This window comes from Chinchilla lanigera, unplaced genomic scaffold (assembly GCF_000276665.1).
Source record: "Chinchilla lanigera isolate Chin_1 unplaced genomic scaffold, ChiLan1.0 scaffold00027, whole genome shotgun sequence".
Lineage (NCBI taxonomy): Eukaryota > Metazoa > Chordata > Mammalia > Rodentia > Chinchillidae > Chinchilla > Chinchilla lanigera.
Window position 1 is genome coordinate 13,525,840 of NW_004955428.1, and position 18,903 is coordinate 13,544,742.

Sequence of the window (18,903 nt, forward strand, 5' to 3'; positions counted from 1 at the left end):
TCTCTCATTTTGTCACAGGGTCTCATTGTGTAGTCCAGGTTGGTCTCAGACTTGCTGTGTGGCCCCGGCTGGCCTCAGACTCATAATCTTCTTGCCTCAGTCTCTTGAGTGCTGGGATTACAGGATCACAGGCATGTGCTACTATATCCAGAATCCGCTGTTCTTCGGTTGCCTTCAGCTCAACATAATCAATGTGCCAAAGAAGCATATTTTGGGGATGTCATATTCTGATCCCCTTCATAATATACCACATTTTGTTTATCCATTCATCTGTTGATAACATTGTTTTTTCCCATTTCTTAGCTATTGTGAATAGTGCTGCCATGAACATGGATGTGAAAATAGCTCTTCAAGATCCTGGGTTTAGTTCTTTCGTGTGCCTACCTAGAAGTGAAACTGCTGAATCATATGATGATTTTATTTTTATTTTTTTTGAGGAATTCTCATAACAGCTCCACCATTTTATATTCCCACCAACAGGCAGGGTTCCAGTTTTTCCACATCCTCACCAGTCTTTTTCTGCAGGGGCGGAGGGCTGTCCTAGGTATTGACTGCAGGCTCTGGAGCATGATGGACAAGTACCTTACCATTGAGCTATACAGCCCTGCCCTTTAACTGTAGATTTTAATTGTCATGTTGAATGTTTTACTTGTTTACAGGTTTCTTTATTGCAGAACTATTATCTCGATTTCAGATTCTTTCAGTCCTTTTATTCATCAAAATCAGTGTGTCAATCAAAAAGACATAACAATGAAACTAATTAAATATTTAGAAACAAGGTTTTATAAAAGGAATGAATTATTTACTGACATTTGCTACTAACATAGATGAATTTGAAAACATTGTACTAAATGAAAGAAGCCAGACATAGACCACAGATGTGAGCCTGTTCATAGGAAAGTTGAAAATAGGAGCATCTATAGAAAGTACATTGGTGGTGGGTTGCTTTGGGTTGGTGGGAGAGGAGGTTAAGGGTAATCTCAGGGTGATGTCCCCATCTCTTCCAAATGATGAAATGTTCTGAAATCGACTACAGTGATGGTTGTGCATATCTGTGATTATACTAAATCCCGTTGAATTGTGTACTTTAAATGGGTCAATTGCATGGCTTGTGAATTGTATCTCAATAAATCTATTTTGAAAGTAGGCTTTCCAGAATCTCTGTCTGGCTTTATCTAACTTTTAAATTTGTGTAAAACTGACAAAGGGTGTTGGACCATATCATGACATTTCTTAAGCAGTAAAGGCCAGCAGAGATAAGATTTTTTTTGGTCTTTCTGAGGCAGGGTCTCACTATGCAGTTCAGGCTGGCCTTGAGCTCACTTTGTAGCCCAGGCAGGTCTCAAACACACAATGATCCTCCTGCCTCAGCCTCCTGAGTGCTAGGATTATAGGTGGGTACCAGCACGCCCAGCTCAATAGATTTTTTTTTTTTTAATTTTTTTTGGGGGTTTTCTCCAGTACCAGAAACCGAACTCACGACCTTGCACTTGCCAGGCAGGCGCCTTTGCCGCTGAGCTAAATCCCCAGCCCAGATTTTTTTTTTTTTAAGGAACGGTCATCTTGAACAATTCTAGTTTTTTATAGCAACTGCCTCCTTTATTTAGATGAACATTTTTCTACTTTCTAGTCTCCCCTAGTGAATTCTTTCTTTCAAACAGCACAGACTGCAAGGCTAGCACTTCATAACAGTGTGGCCATTCTCTCATTTATTTCTGTTATAAAAACTTCAAACTTTTAGTAATTTCTATTTTATAATAAAGGTATATTATTAGCAAGGAGAAATAGGGCCTCAACTGTTATTGTATTACTGTTTAGAAAATACAATTGTATGTTCTTTTCAAACCTTTAATATTTTTCTTCTGATAATTGAAATCTCATTGCTTGATAAATTAAGGATTGATGTGCATATATTTGTAGATTCAGGATGATATTTTAAAATCCATGCTATAGTTCTGAAAGTTTTCTGTGTGATAGTGATTAAAATATAATCATAAATAACAAAGTTTGCCTCTTCACAGGGTTTTCTATTGTGATAATGTCAATCTGGCCTTATCTCCAAAAGGTTTGTACATTTCAATCTATTCTTCTCTGAAGTAACTGTACTAGTAACTCTTATGTACTTAAGCCTTTTCTAGAGCATCTGTTTGGTACTCTGTAGTTTAACTTTACTGCAGTAGCATGAGAGAATAGTTCCTTAGAAGGGCTAGGAAGGTGGCCCTGTACTTTATTGTTCCAAGCAGAGCACAGCTGGAGTAAAAGTGGTGCTAGACCAGGACAACAGGCTGTTCTGGACAGTCACAGGCTGTGGAGACGTGTAATGCATAGCTCTGGGCTTGGAAGCTGCTTTCACATCCTCTCACTACTCTTCCGAATAAAAAGGGAAACTGAACTAGAGATATTCTGAATCTCTATAAGATATAATTGATAATTCTGAGGAATACTTCCGTGTTTTTTTCATGGAATTAATTTGGGTTGTCAGATAACATTGTGAGAAGAATAGGTAATGTGCAGTTGTCACTTGGTAATCCTGGGGAATTGGTTTCTAGTCCACGCCCCAAGGTTGCCAGAGTCTGGATGCTCCAGTGAGTCCCTTTTATAAAATGATGTATTTCATCTGCTTACGTCATCCTGTAAACTCTAATCATCTGTAGATTGCCTGTTATACCTAATAAAGTGTAAGTGCTATGGGATATAATATGGGAACCAGGTGTGGAATGGATGGGATCTCTTTATAGTATGCATATTTATATATTTTTCTGTGAGTATAAAATTATTCTGAAAGAAAAAAATAAGACTATTCTCATAAATTTTTTTATTTAAAAAGCATTTCTATGTATCAAATTCCTTTCATTTCCCCGCTTTTATCCACTCTTCTTAAGCTCCCAAAGTCTAAAAAAAAAAGCATGCCTGCAAGGATTTAGTTTTACTCAGCACAGTATGCTGAATTTTGAAAAGGTATGATCCTTTTCATGGTTTTCAAAGGTAAGATAATTGAGTATGTAAACTGATGACTGTCCTTTTAGCAATATAAATATAACTTTTCTGGCCAGCCGTGGTGGCACATACCTGTAATTCCAGCACTCAAGAGGCTGAGGCAGGAGGATCTTGAGTTCTAGGCCAGCTTCTGCTACATAGTTTAAGGTTAGCTTGGATTACACAGCAGGAATCTCCCTCAAAAACAAAAAAGTTAAAAACAGTATCAATTCTCTCAAGAGATTTCATGATACTCTCAGAGATGATTGTGAGCCAGGCACGGCACCAAGTTGTCAGTCCTGTTTGACAGATGGAGAATTCCGGCTGAGAAGAAAAGTTCTTTGCCCAAGGTCACACAGCTACAGAAATTAGAGCCAAGCCTATCTGAAATGAAAACCTGACTCTTCACCACAGTTCTGTGGTATCTACTACCTTGAGTATTTTAAATTCTTAATTTAAGGTAACCATATCTTACAGGTAGAATAGTATGTTGCAATACATAGCCAGATTTAAAAGCCATGTGCGTAATAGTTCAAAGCTCATCAAAATCTCTCTTCCTCAAGACAAATCTGGTGGTACTCTGAGTTTGTACTTGCTGGCCCTGGCCCATTGGTAGGAAGCAGTGATGTGATTCCTCAGGATGTGTTGCCCAAAGGTGAGGTTAATTCCAGGAAGACTCACATTCTGGTTTTTTCTTTTCATTTTGGTACCAGGAATCGAACTCATGACCTCATGCTTGCCAGGCAGGTGTTGTGCAGTTGAGCTCTATCCCTGGCCCATGTGTGGCTTTTAAAGACAGGATCTTGCTATGCAGCCCAGGCTGGCCTTGAACTCACTCTGTAACCCAGGCTGGCCCCAAACTCATGACAAGCCTCCTGCCTCAGCCTCCCAAATGCTGGGATTACAGGTGTGCGCCACCATACTTGGCAGCCTCAATGACTGTTAATTGAATAAGTGAGCCATGATCTATAAGAAAATACTGTAGTTGAGTTTGGAATATCCATCTGTATGCCTGCGTTCTCAGGACAAAGCACTGGTATTTCTGGAACTTTGATGTCAGTGTTACTACATTTTTAGAGAAGAATATTTTGAAGTTCAGTATACTATGGGGTTTATTTTTTTGTTTTTAATTTTTAAAGAAGCCCTAGATACTTTACCAGAAGTGAGCACAACTAAGCAAGGTGACAGATAATTACTTTGCAATATTACAAACAGGGAGAAATCTAAAAGCATGCGTTGGTGTGTTCACACATGAGAGAGGGTATTGGGGCGGCTTGGGGTATTGTTGATCCCAATGAAGATGGAATGGGGACTTTGCAAAACCATTAAGCGTGTGCTGAGTTTTGAGGCCCTGCAGAAGATGGTGAGCTGAAGGCAACGAGGCGGCCAGGGTGTGGGGGTCAGGAGGGCCCTCAGCGAGAAGGGGCCTGGAGCAGCCCGTGCAGAAAGGCCCGGAAGCCTGGAAGTTGGCTCAGCTTGGAAACCTGTTTCTCCACTGGAAGATAGAATTGGGAATAAAGAGCATGCAGAGAGAGGAGGCTAGAGAGACAGCTTAGCTTTTGATCTGCTGCTTAATAATAACTGGTTTCAGTTTGATTCCATTTATACCATGATAGAGCTCGTCAGAGCTAGACAGAGGACCAAAGACAGCACGTGCTGTTCCTGTCCTAAGAGGGAGGGAAACTTCTGAAGCACAGGTAACAGTGCCTGGGGATGTCTGCTGTAGTCAGTGTCTCCCAGAGCATTTTACTTTCTTGTTACAGTTCGGGCAGATGGCAGCTTTCCAGGCACTAGAAAGAGTAGTATCCAGTTAAAAGGGAGGTTTCTTCCAGGCTCTAGCAGATATATTGTTAGAGCCATCCCCAAGGGTCAGCTCACTTCTCTTCATAAAGTGAGCTCTTGACTATGATTGGCTGATATCCTGAGAAGATACTTTTTATGTGTCTTCTTATCACTAAACAGTTAACAGTTAAATTGAGTTTTCATTGCTATTTTGAGAATTTTTATATGATATGAAATTATTAGTTTGTATTTAATAGAGAAGGCTAAACAAACTAAAAGTAATATTCCTGAGTAGAAAATGAAAACCAGGTACCTAAACTGAAGATACTCTTTTTGTTTGTTTGTTTGTTTGCTTTTTGAGACAAGGTCTTGCTATGTAGTCCAGGCTGGCCTCGAATTCACTGTGTAACCCAGACTGGCTCAAACTCACAGTGATCGTCCTGCCTCAGCCTCCCAACTGCTGGAATTATAGGCGTGCACCACCTCCCTTGGCTTTACTTAAATGTTTCTGTTTTAAACTACCTAAAAATATCTTTAGGAAAGAGAAGCCCATGATTTTCTTTGCACTTGCCTTTGTTTGAAGGGATTTTCTAAAAATTAATGGTCACTTTTCCAAACTGTAGTTTACTACATTTAAAACATCTTTTGATTTATACCATCGTCCATTTTCTTTTTCTTTCTCTTTTTCTTTTTCTTTTTTTTTTAAGACTAGGAAAATTTATTGGAGAAAAGGAATGGGGACTAGGAATAGCTCCTGAGAGACAGGAGGGGCCCTAAATGATTTACCACCAGAGTCTGTTTTCTTTTTTCTCTGTTTTTTTTTCTTCCTTTTTCTTTTTGAGACAGCATCTCACTATGCAGTTGAGGCTGGCCTTGATCTCATTTTGTAGCCCAGACTGGCCTCAAACTCACGATTCTCCTGCTTCAGCTTCCTGAGTGCTGGGATTATAGGCGTTGGCCACGACGCCCGGCTAATAGTTCATTTTCTTAAGCTAAAGGTTTTCTCTGAAAGTATTTTTTTCCAAATTTTGGTCATTTGATTCTTCCTTCAGTGTTCATCACGATATTTAAACCTTCTTTATGGCTCGGGTTGTAGCTCAGTGGTAAAGGATATGCCTAGAGTGCATGAGTTGCTGGGTTCGATCCCCAGCACTGTAAAAACAAAAAATAAAATCCCAAAACAAAAAGCCAGAACTTCTAAGTGGCTGAGATCCTCACTTGTATAGGTAGAAAAATTAGTAATAGTTTTAATAAGGAAAATGACTATAACTTTTGTGTTTTATACATTCGACTGTTGTACCCAGCTTTAAAAAAATATAACGCTAATGGCTGTTTTGTTTATGGGAAAGTATAAATCTCAAGAATTATATTCATAAGATTTAAAGAATATCTCACATTATAGTTTATATAGGTATTGATATATATTTGTATATATAGTAATTATCTTAACAAGGTTTGGTGAACTATTAATTTCTTTAATCATTTTAAAAAATGAAAAGAGCAGAGTAGCGAGAGAGGCATTTTTTTCCTTGTTTCGGTTCATTGTTAGCACATTTAATTGTACTGTCAGAAGTTTAAATCCTTTACTATAGAAAACCTCTATGTTAGAATCATTTTTACTTTTTATTAGGACCTTTTACATGTTCAGACAAATGTGCAAGGTTTTCAACTTCGTTGGATAACAGTTCTTAAAGCATTGTATGTGTGTTTCTCTGCAGATTGATCAGACAGCCGATGCACGTTTTTTGGGCTGGGTTATTGCTTCGTTTAGTCTTGGCCAGATGGTAGCTTCACCTATATTTGGTTTATGGTCTAATTATAGGCCAAGAAAAGAACCTCTTGTCATCTCCATCTTTATTTCGGTGGTAGCCAACTGCCTCTATGCCTATGTCCATGTCCCAGCTTCTCATAATAAATACTACATGTTGATCGCTCGTGGATTGGTGGGATTTGGAGCAGGTAATATATTTGTTTGTGTATGTTTGGTCATGTCAAGTTTACATTCATTCCAATATTTGTGGCCTTCTCTTTTTCTTTGTTGTTTTTTTTTTCCCCGGTACCGGGAATCGAACTCACGACCTTGCACTTGCCAGGCAGGCACTGTGCCGCTGAGCTAAATCCCCAGCCCCTTGTGGTCCTCTCTTATCTGGCCTCATTTCTTCTTAGTCTCATACCCTAGAGCTCAAATACAGATCTCTCCTTAAAAAGATACAATAGCTGTCCCATCCTTGTGCCTTTGTTCATGATGCCCATTACCGATAGGTTCTCTTTTTTGCTGTTATTGTTCTTTATCCTTCAAGATGCAGGTTAAGTTCCATATCTTACATGAAGCCTTCTCTGGCTACCCTGCTCCTTAATAGATGATTTTCTCCTATTGTGTCTCTGACACCTGCTTTGAATCTTGCACTGTTTTCATCCTTTGTCACTAATTAGTAAACTTTTTGCAATTTGAAGCAATTTATGATACTGTTTAATATTCTGTGGCTCCTAGCACAGTCTCTTATCAGCCCTGAATAAAAATTTTGAGTTAAATTGTTAGTGGATTTTTTTCTGTTTCTTGTATCACAGATCTTTGCATGTAGTTTGTGACACCTCTCTTTTAAAAATGGATGTAGCAATAACTACTATGCCATTCAGTCAGAGCTTTCTGAGTATTTAAAGTGTGATACTCTTTTTTTTATATTTTTGTGATGCCATTTTTCATTCATTTAAGTGTAATTTTATGTTATTAAAAGTACTATGTCCCATGAATTCATGCATTTGTTCAATAAAAATATCTTACATGTGTTGTATGACTGTAAAAGGGGAGGAAGTGACCATACGGTTGGCCAGTTCGTCTTCTGAATAAAGCCAAATTATATTGAATTTTATAAACCAAAAGACATTCGTGTTTACTCTGGATTATTGTGTCTTTTCTTAGGAAATGTAGCAGTTGTCAGATCATATGTTGCTGGGGCTACTTCCCTTCAGGAAAGAACAAGTTCCATGGCAAATACAAGCACATGTCAAGCATTAGGTTTTATTCTAGGTCCAGGTAGGTGTTTCTCACTTGTAATTTGTAACATTTAAATTGAGAAAAAGTTGTCAATTGGTACGTTTGTAGTGTATGTTTGTGTTCCTTGTGGGGAATTGGTCCACTTACATAATACATCTTAATTCCTTTTTTCCACCTCCTTTCCTTCTTCCCTTCCTGGGAAAACTTTTGAGATTCAAATGTTATATGTAATGCAGGTATAAAGCCTTGTGGCCGAAGGGAAAAAGGAGGTATCCCCTATGAAATTCTAATAATTTAACAATCTGTCAGACATGTATGTTTATATGTACGTCTGTGCTTTATACATGAAGTGTATAGAACAAAAAACTAGTTTTCTTGCCCCTGTTGATAGATGATTTCATGTTACTTCCAATTCAGTGGTGTTTTATATTTTATTAGCCTGTTTTCCAATATAATAATTCATCTGTCTACATTTTAATAAGTTTTTCAGACTTGTTTTGCACTCATTGGAGAAAAGGGTGTGACATGGGATACGATTAAGCTGCAGATAAACATGTACACTGCACCGGTTTTACTTGGCGCCTTCCTGGGAGTTTTAAATATTATTCTGATCCTTGCTGTATTAAGGTAACTAGACAGAAATGGTAAGCAACTTTGTAGATTGTGAAAGAAGTCTTTTCGTTATTGGAGGATAATTACCCTTATGCAATCTTTACTTCTGATGTTGTTAGTTCATAATTTTTGATCAGCTAAAGTATGGGCATCTACAATAATAGACAACTTGGTAAATGAGAACAGGTTATGAAGATCTTTTGAGATTCAACGTTTGATCTTGATTTACTAATGGCATGAAATGGAATGGCATGAAAACACCTTCAGTAGGTTAATGCCTTAGTATCAGCCTGATATACATCAGTTACGTATCTCTTATATTTTATTTATTAGAAGAAATTTTCCAAAAGTGTAGAAGTTGTGTTATTTTATACAAGGATGCCTTACCCAACTGTCTAAAACCATTTATAAATAATGTTTAAAGTCACTGAAAAGTTTCAAGGTAGATCACATATAGTGGACCATATATGTATGCCTTTAGATGAGTTAGGTACCTTTTTCATTTTTTATGTTACTATGATAAGAATTATAGCTGGGAGTGGTGGCTCATATCTGTAATCCCAGAGCTCTGAGATGTGCGGCAGGATTGCAAGTTTGAGCTCCAGCCGGGGTAACTTCATGAGACTGTCTCAAAATGAAAAATAAAAAAAGGGCTGGAATACAGCCCAGTATATAAGCCCTGGGTACAGTCCTTAGTACCACAAAACCCAAAAAATCCAACTTGTCTTTTAAAGTTTATTGTTGAGATTCATTAGTAATAAAAGAAATGATATAAGAATGTCAACAATTAGAACCCTGGCTATCACGAGTCCCCATGGTAGCCTGTGCCTCTTTTCTCAGATGCTACATGTGCTTTTATCTTCTTTTTCTCTTCTTCTGCCCAAGTTCACTCTGCAGAGCTGGTTTCTCCCATACCCGTTCACCCCTCACTTTTCAAATGAGCTTTTGACACCATGAAAAGAAAATAGAATGCTACTAATGAATTTAAACCATTTTTCTATATTATACTGAGCGTTTTATAAACACAATGTTCATGTATTTTTTTTTAAGAGAACATCGTGTGGATGACTCGGGACGACCGTGTAACAGTATTAATTTTGAAGCAGGTACTGTTAATTTACTCGACTAAGTTACTTTAACATTATCAGAGTGCTTCTAATGATTGTGTCTATTTAGTATTTATTTGGATTTTTCTTCTGAGACTAATGCAGTGGGTGTGTGGGGAAGATACTGAAAGCTAAAAGATACCTAAATTGATCGATTTTGTAGATAACACCGGGAATTGAGCCCAGGCCTTTCTCAGTGAGCTGCATCCCAGCCATTTATTTAGTTATTTAGCTAGTTTTTGCAGTACTGGGATTTGAACCAAGGGCCTCTCCAGCCCTTTATGTTGAGACAGAGTCTCACTAAGTCACCAAGTTGCCCTCACTGGCCTTGAACTTGTGACCCTCTTGCCCCAGCTCCCAAAATTCTGCACTTACAGCGGTGTGTTCCCACCTGGCTCTAGGCTGAGTTCACTAAGGAGATCTACCCATCTCCTAGTGGGGAAAAGGAACGCTCCTCCACTGTTGGTGGGGTTGTAGACTGGCACAACCACTGGGGAAATCAGTGTGGAGATTGCTCAGAAAACTAGGATTAGAGGTCCTGTTCAACCCAGCTATTCTCCTTCTGGATATTTTCCCAAGAATTGAAAACATCATACCACAGCAATATATGTGCACCCATGTTTATAGCAGCGCAATTCATCATAGCTAAATCTTGGAAACAACCCAGATGTTCATTAACTGAGGAATGGATAAAAAAGATGTGCTATTTTTATATAATGGAGGACTACTCAGCTATAATGAAAGATAAACTCGAGGCTTTTATAGGTAAATGGATGCAACTAAAGACGATACTCATAAGTGAAATAAATCAGACCCATATGTATAAACATTGTATTGTCTCCCTAATGTAAGAAACTGAAAGAGTAAATAAAGTCTGAAACATACAATAGATATTGTGGAAGGGAAAGAAACTGTTCAAACGGAAAGAACAACTGGGATAAGGGAAAGGAAAAAAGAAGGAAGAGAGAAAAAAATATATATACATACACAAGATAGCTAACATAATTGTACTACTAATTTTTATTGGCTTATTGAAGGAATAGCTAATGCTTATTGTTTTGATCAATTTTGCATGCCTATATCTGGTAATCTGAACAACTGCTTTGAAGATAACAATATGCAATATAACAACCATTGTGAATTTTCTATTATCTTGTTTTGAAATTCTGTATTGTTTTTAATGTTTTTAAAAAAGTTTTTCTTCTCTTTAAAATAAAAAAAGTCAGTATGTTTTGTGGTGGCTCATCAAACCAGTATCCTGTTTTCTTAGGAGGCTGAAGCAGGAGGATTACAACTTCAAGACCAGCCTAGACAAATTAGTGAGACCTTGTCTCAAGATTAAAAAAATCTAAAAGTCTAGAAACAGCTCAGTGATAGAGTAATTGTTCTAGCAAGAATGAAGCTCTGTGTTCAATCCCCAGTGCCACACACAAAAAAGTTAAAGTAGGAAAAAACACCTGCAACTGAAATTTCAAGTATGAAATCACTATGTTATAGAATTACATAAAATACTTTTTTTTTTTTTTTTTTTTTTTTTTGAGACAGGGTCTCACCATGTAGTGCAGGGAGGCCCCAAATTGACTGACCTCAAAATCACGGTGATCCTCCTGCCTCATCCTTCCAAGTGCTGGTGTTATAGACATTATTTGTGATTGAGAGACACCTAAGAAAATAAATGAGTAATTGCTGTACATAATATGTTTATCTCCTAGAAAGAATTTATTTTTAAATGTTATTTATTTATTCATTTATTTAGTCTTTTTGAGACAGGGTCATGCTATTCAATTCAGGCTGGTGTTGAGCTCACTTTGTAGGCCAGGCTGGCCTTGAACTCATAACGATTCTCCTGCCTCAGCCTCCCAAGTGCTGGGATAACAGGCGTGCACCACCACGCCCGGCTTTTAAATGTTATTTAAAAATTCTGCCATATAAATTCTGTTCTGTGTTTTTTGTTTTATTTTTGAGACAAGTGTCACTGTGTAGTACAGGTTGGCCTTAAACTCACTGTGTAACCCAGACTAGACCCAGTGCAGTATGCCTCAGCCTTCCAAGTGCTAGGATCACAGGTGTGCGTTACCGTGCCAGGCTAAGTTCTGTTCATTTTAAACAGCATTGGAACCTTAAAATGATCTAAATATTTATCCACATATAATTTCTATATTAATTTAATATCATAAGAAAAATTAGATACATAGGTAACAATATTCTTTTTCCTATATACCTCTAGCAAACACAGAAGAAATTCAGATTTCACAAGGAAATATTGATCAAGTCGCTGTTGTGGCCACCAATGTTCTCTTTTTTGTGGTTCTGTTTATCTTTGCCCTTTTTGAAACGTAAGTTTTATTCTGTCTTCATGTAAATCAGATTATATATTAACCTTATTACTTAATGCAGTGCTAATTAGGTGTATCGGTGTTAGGAGAAACTTTATGTAAGGCATATTTTTCTTATCACAGTGTGGAAAGTTTATGTATCGTGATTTAATTAAGCTGTATAACTCCCAACTTATGTATACAGCATTTAGTCTGGCAATTTTAACTCTTTTTAATCCTTAATCTTAAAAACAAAGAACTAACATATTACAAAATCTCTAAGTCAGATATAGGCTTCATTGACTTCTGTTTATTGTAGGGCTTTTTCATTTTAAAAATACCTGTTAAATTATACAAATAGTATATTCCTATAAAATCCCAGATATTACAACTGTGCTTCCACATCTGCTCCGTTCTGTGGTGGTAACTGCTAATAGTTCAGTTTGTGTTTTTAAACATTTTATTCTATGCAACTCTGGGACAGAGAGAGAGAGAGGAAATATCTGCCAAATTCACATAGACTAAATGACATTACCATTTGACATCTTGCCTTATTCACTTATCAGTATATTGTGACATTTTTTATGTCAGTACATGTAGATTTTGCTTGATGTATTTACTTTCAGAATTATTGAGCTGAATGAACATTTTATTTTAGCTCATCTTATTTTGGGAGGGCATCTACTGTTTACAATTTTTTTTTTTCTAGTACTGAGGATTGAACCAGGGTCTTTGCACTGAGCTACAATCCCAGACCTTTTTTAGTTTTTTATACAGGCTGTTGCTCAGTTGCCAAATTCCCAAGGCTAAACTCAAACTTACAGTCCTCCTGCCTCAGCATCCCAGAGTGCTGGGATTACAGACCTGGGCTACATAATGAGTTCAAGGCCAGCCTGAACTACATAGTGAGATCCTGTCTCAAAAAGACCAAAAAAATGAATATAATTCAGTGCAGGTCAGTGTTGTTGCAACTGTCCATTTCCAGAAACTTCATTGTCCCAAAGAAAAACTCTAAACCTACTACCGATTTACTTCCCATTCCCTCCCCTCTGACACTGGTGACCTCTGTTCTGTCTCCTGTCTTCTGAATTGCCTGTTTTAGGTACTTTGTGTAAGAGGGATCATACATTATTCTCCTTTCGTGTTTGCCTTGTTTCACTTAACAATATTTGCAAGTCCATCATGCAGCATATAGCTGATGTTCACAGCTCTATGGCGAATAACGTTCCATTGCAAGTGTTTTACTATATTTCCTCATTCCTCCATTGGCCGACACTTGGTTTTCACCTTTTGGTTGTTTTGAATAGTGCTGCTGTGAGCATTGATGTACAGATATCTGAGGCTTGGCCCTCTATTCTTTGGTGCATAAACCTAGAAACAGAGGTGGCTGTGCATGTAGCTCCATGTGATGGCTCTGGGATCAATCTCCAGTACTGGAGGAAGAAAAAATAATAAAAAGGACTTCCACCAGAACTGCAACCATTTTCGGATTTTGAAAAAGATGATGACTTTAAATTTTAAATTTGTGCAGACAGACACTGCTTAAAGGGGAACACTGGTAACTGTGTAGGCATAGCTCCCCAAAGGGAAGCCGGCACTGGCAGCTGAATGCCCAAAAGTTCAAAGTACTACTGTAAGAAAAGAGATTAATGGATGGTTTTTTGAGACAAGGTCTCACTCTGTAGCTTAGGCTCCTTGAACTCACAGCAGTCTCCTCCCTCAGCTTCCTGAGTGCTGGGATCCCAGGCAAGTGCCACCACTCTCATCTGGGAAATGAAATTAATTTAAGCCCAAGTATCACCTGCTTATTTAGTTATATTATAGTGGCAGGAGTTATGACTGGTTTTGCTTGTTTTCTTTTCCTATTTTCCAGACTTTTTGCAGTGTAGCTACATTACTTATATAAATACAAACACAGTCAAGCTTAAGTATGTAGCAACAAAATGTGTTTAAAATGTGTTCATATTTTTGCTTCCATCAGTCTGCTGTCACTGTTAAAAGGGTTACAAATTCTTGAATGTGTATGTATCAGTAAAGCTTCTCCTTTAATTATTACCAGGATTAAAGTAAAATAACCTTTTTGTTCCTTAGGATCCTTACTCCATTAACAATGGATATGTATGCTTGGACTCAAGAACAGGCTGTGTTATATAACGGGATCATACTCGCTGGGCTTGGTGTTGAAGCAGTTGTTGTTTTCATGGGGGTTAAATTACTTTCCAAAATGTAAGTTCTGTGCTTTTAGTTTTATTTCAAAGCAATCTCTCTCTCTTTTCTTTTTTTTTTTTTTTTTTTTGCGGTACTTGGGATTGAACTCAGGTCCTCACACTGAGCTATATACCTATCCCCCATTTTAATTTATTTTTAAATTTTGAAATAGGATTTCTCAAAATTGCCAAGGCTGGCCAAGAATTTATGATCATCCTGCCTTAGCCTCCCAAGCAGCTGGTATCATAGCTGTGCATCGCCAGCAGGCTTTGTTTCAAATCTATGTTTAAAAGTGAAGCAATGTAAATGAATGTGCTAATGAAATAAAGCTTTTCTCTCATTATGGCTAGTTTTTAGTTCTTGAAAGTTTGCAAACATTTAAAATTATTAAGACAGTGTAATATTTGTTTATTCACTGGGTACATTTGGAAAATCTGGTTGGGATTACTTAATTTTATAATTTCTAATTTCTCTCCTCCTTCTCCCTACCCTAACCCCACTTCCTTCACGAGTTAAAACTCTTTCCCCCTCCCCTACAAGTTGAAACTAAGATGTCTGCATTTTTCTGCATTATAATTGTAGTCTTCCCCTTTGGATCTTGCCAATTCTATCACTGTAGTGTTTAGTGTATTCCTATGTCTGTTTTGTTCCTTGCAAACCCATAGTTGGATCTAGACGTAGCTCAATGAGGTTTGTTTTTGCAAGAATGTAGGTAGTGCTCTGTGCTTCTCTGAAAGCAGTGTCTTCTTTATCTCTTCTTTGGTGCAGGTAGCCATTGAGCCCTCTGTCGAGCCAGTAACTGACTCTTCCAAATGCTGCTAGAGTCAGGCACCCCCACTCTGCAGGTGCCACATTCATGGATTGAACCAGCTTTAGCTAAAAAATATTCTGGAAAAAAAATGTGTCTCTATTAAACGTGGACACTTCCCTTTCTTGTCATTATTTCCTAAACAGTGTGGGATGGCATCTCTTTACACAGTGCTTACATTTGTTAGGTGTGGTAAGGAAGGGAGGAGAAATGCTTATTCTTTCCTTTGATTCGCTGAGTTTTAAATTACCAAGTTGGTTCCCCAGCACACATTTGTGTGTTTCCGTCCACTGCGCTTATTGTCCTTTTGGTGTCACACTGTTGCGTTGTTTGCCATCTTCAAGCTGGCCCTGCGCCCTTCCTGTGCAAGCTGATCAGCTCTGAGAGTGTCTTGCTTGCTGCTCTGTGAGGGTCCCTGGTTATCTTCTAGGTCTTCCGTCCCAGACCTGAAAACAGTCATTTTCCAGAGAAGCCGTCTTTTTAGTGGGAAATTATATTTGGCATTCATATTAATTCATATGTATCACTGACAGTATCAGGATTGTGGTTTTTGAATGTAAGGGTGAGGAGCTGTGTGTACAGTGTTGCATTGTGAAGTCACAGTCTGTTCTCCTGCAGGCTCGGGGAGCGTGCTGTTCTCCTGGGAGGACTCCTCGTTGTATGGGCTGGCTTCTTTATCTTGCTGCCTTGGGGAAATCAGTTTCCCAAAATACAGTGGAAAGGTATAGACACACATAATTCCATAACTTTACCCCACTGTTTGTCTAAAATTAACAGGTCATGCACTGTACTCGTTTTGTTTTTATAGATTTACATAATAACTCAATCCCTAATGCCACATTTGGGGAAATCATTATTGGTCTTTGGAAGTTGCCAAGAGAAGATCAGAACGAACTACCGACTGGATGCCCAATCGAGCAAGCCTGGTGCCTCTACACCCCAGTGATCCACATGGCTCAGTTCTTCACGTCAGTTGTGTTCATCGGAATGGGCTATCCGGCCTGCAACGTGATGTCCTACACGCTCTATTCAAAAATTCTAGGACCAAAACCTCAGGTAAGCCAGCTACCCCGACAGTACAGTTACATGAAATACATTTGTGGCACTCTGTTTGTTTGTTTGTTTGATTGATATAGGGTCACTATGTAGTCCAGGCTGGCCTCAAATTCACAACAGTCCTCCTGCCTCAGCCTCCCGAGTGCTGGGTATGCGCCACCAGGCTCTAGCATTCTTAAAAAGTTAAACTGATAGCTTTATATTTTCAGCACAGATATTAGTGTTCCTCTGTTGAAACAAATAAAGAGAAAAAACTTAATTACCTGTGTTTTTAAACTATGAAGAACGTGCTCTGCCACTGCGCTACAAACTAAGTCCTGGGTTTGATTTTCACTTTAAAGATTATATTTTCAATTTTTCAAAATTAAGACTAAAAGACTTAGTGGGTACATCCCATGTACTAGGGAGGCTGAGGCAGGAAGATCACCTGAGAGTCCTGTCTCAAAAAAGAAATAAAATAATATTAATTATAAAAGCAATACTGATGATTATAACAAAAGTCAAATAACTTCAAAGTATATAGAAAAGTCCCCATAGCCTTCCCACACCCAAGTCAACTGCTGTTAGCTTCATTTATACTCTTTAAGACATTTTATGTCGGTTCAGACATATCCACATTTACACTTTAGAGAAAAATAAAATATTAAATTGCATGTATATCTAGTTTTTTTGGTATCTTTTAATATAATTTTCTGTGTATGTGTGTATGTTATTCTCAGATCATGACCTATATGTCCTTACTCATTTAAATAGCTGCTTAGCGTTCCAGTTTTTAAATATGCTGTAATGGATCTCCTTAATCCAACATGGACAGCATGTCTTCAGTTTCGGGCTGGTAAAGCAATGCAGCACGCTTAGTGTGGTTGTGCGTGCACACCTGTAACCCCAGCACTCGCCAGGTTGAGGCAGGCAGCTTGCCAAGAGCTTGAGGCCAACCTGGTCTACACACTACAGTGAGTTCAAGGCCAGTCTGGACTGTATGACACAAACAACAACAAAGTAATGCTACATGAACTATTCTTGGGTGGGTGACTGGGACATAGTTTTGTACACTAGTTGTGGCAGTGGCAGCCCGAAGTCTCTTGGACAGTTTACCTTCCTGAGTTTCGGCTTCTCTGTTTGTGAGACAGAGATGGCACCTGTCACTGAAACTTACAAACATTAGAAACAGTACATGTAAAGCACCTACCTCAAGTGTTCAGCATGCAACAGACACAAAATAAATGCTAGCTTGGAAAGGTGTGTTAATAAGGTAGGTTGTTCCCCGCGCTTTAACAGACCCTAAAGACCTTCCCATTATGGCGGAAGTCTTAGTTCAGTGGTGGGGCGTTTGCCAAGCACACATGAGCGCCAAAAGTGTGGTGAGAGGATGTCCCTTTATGCTCCTTTTATTTTGCTCAAGCTGACTTCACTAGGGGTTATTTATTATTTATTACTGGCTGAACTTACAGAGACCTTTCATTTTAGAAGTATAAGGTAGAGAAAATGATTGAGTTTGCTAGTTTGGTAACAGCAGCATTGTTTTCAAATAACGATACCTGAGCATTTGTCTGCTTTTCTGTCCTTCCCTGCGCAGGGTGTGTACATGGGCTGGTTAACTGCTTCCGGAAGTGGAGCGCGGATTCTGGGGCCCGTGTTCATCAGCCACGTGTATAGTTACCTGGGGCCGCGATGGGCCTTTGGCCTTGTATGTGGAATAGTGCTACTCACCATCACACTCCTGGGAGTGGTTTACAGGAGACTCATTGCCTTTTCTGTAAGGTATGGGGGCGTTCAGGAGTCGCCCAGCTAAGCCTGTGGTGGAAAGCACCCGCTGCACAGCATTCCTCGCCTAAGGCTCCGCTAGACAGTTGCTGTGAACCAGTCTCCATAGCCAGGCTGTAGACTTTGCACATTTGGAATAATGCAAACATACATTAACAGAGGGAATCGTACATGTAATTATGAGTAAGATATATAGAAACATTCTAGGCCATAATTTCCTTATCTCAAAAATGTATTCTTCTAATACTGCCTTTTGTGGGGTTTCAGGAACTAAAGAGCAAATGGACAATGGTCTCTGAGTGTGAAGTTGTGCTCTTCAATACAAATTGCAGGTGTCATTAATGTCACCTATGCAGTGAATCCAGGAGAGCTGTGTATGACAGCAGAATGAAACTGTACAAAAATCTTATTTAATGTCATTTATTCACAGATGCGTTATTTATAAAAATGCATTTTCTATTATCTAGTTTCCTTATAAAATAGAAATCATGACTCAAATCCCCATTTAGCCTGCCTAGCATCCTGCCTTGCGTTTGTCTCTGTTCTAATACTGCACCTGTCTCATTTTAGCTCAAGGTTTCACCAACCCCTAAATTAACATATGAGGAAGAATAATGCTAATAGTTGAGCAGTAAAGAGGGTTGAGATCAAGATGGATTGCATTACCTTTAATAGGGTTTCTTTTTTCTTTCAAGTTCTAATAAAATTCACTTAGAAACAAAAGTCGGATACATTACTGCACACATGTACTAAACAGTAAATGAGTTCTTAAAATTATGGCTATTTTCTAACGCCTCTAGACTCTACAGAAAGACCTTCACTTGAAATACTTCCCTCTCTCAGTAATGGCAGGAATTTTCAATGTGTGTGTATAGAGCTATTTAGAACTGTAGAATTTTAATTTTGGTTGGATTTTAAATTTAATTGGAACCTTAAAGCCCTAGACAGGCTAATAAGTATTTGAGGCAATGGCTTTCACCTAAGTTTAATGAATCTACCTGAAGTTGGCTAAATCACACTAAGTATACATTTCTACCTCTGAGTCTAATGCTGATAAATTTCTAGTAAAGAGCTACGTGAGCCAGGTATGGTGGTACACATGTGTAATTCTAGCACTCTGAGATGCTGAGGCAGGAGGATCACAAACTTGGACTCAGTACCCCCTGTACTGCAAAACAAAACACAAAAATGCACCCCAAAAAAACTACTAAAAAAGTACATTATAATATGCAAAAAATAATAACATGCAAGCATATTTTAAAATATTTTTTCCTAAAGCTT

At 38.3% G+C, this 18,903-nt stretch overlaps 1 protein-coding gene across 4 annotated transcripts in view; it reads left to right on the forward strand.

The window, feature by feature from the left end:
* The window catches only part of Mfsd8 (major facilitator superfamily domain containing 8), a 28,723-nt gene that overhangs the window by 6,555 nt on the left and 3,265 nt on the right, over positions 1 to 18,903 (forward strand). The window contains exons 3-13 of one of the 4 annotated variants that reach the window (XM_005386736.2): positions 2,022 to 2,065; positions 6,477 to 6,717; positions 7,679 to 7,792; positions 8,236 to 8,380; positions 9,416 to 9,471; positions 11,699 to 11,807; positions 13,878 to 14,012; positions 15,421 to 15,524; positions 15,611 to 15,858; positions 17,435 to 17,619; positions 17,890 to 18,774. In XM_005386736.2, coding sequence (XP_005386793.1) covers positions 2,022 to 2,065; positions 6,477 to 6,717; positions 7,679 to 7,792; positions 8,236 to 8,380; positions 9,416 to 9,471; positions 11,699 to 11,807; positions 13,878 to 14,012; positions 15,421 to 15,524; positions 15,611 to 15,858; positions 17,435 to 17,619; positions 17,890 to 17,896 — 1,388 coding nt within the window. In that variant the 3' untranslated portion in view covers positions 17,897 to 18,774. Of the gene's footprint in view, positions 1 to 2,021; positions 2,066 to 6,476; positions 6,718 to 7,678; positions 7,793 to 8,235; positions 8,381 to 9,415; positions 9,472 to 11,698; positions 11,808 to 13,877; positions 14,013 to 15,420; positions 15,525 to 15,610; positions 15,859 to 17,434; positions 18,857 to 18,903 lie in introns of those variants that run through there. The other 3 variants (XM_013515334.1, XM_005386735.2, XM_013515335.1) reach the window with 3 other exon arrangements.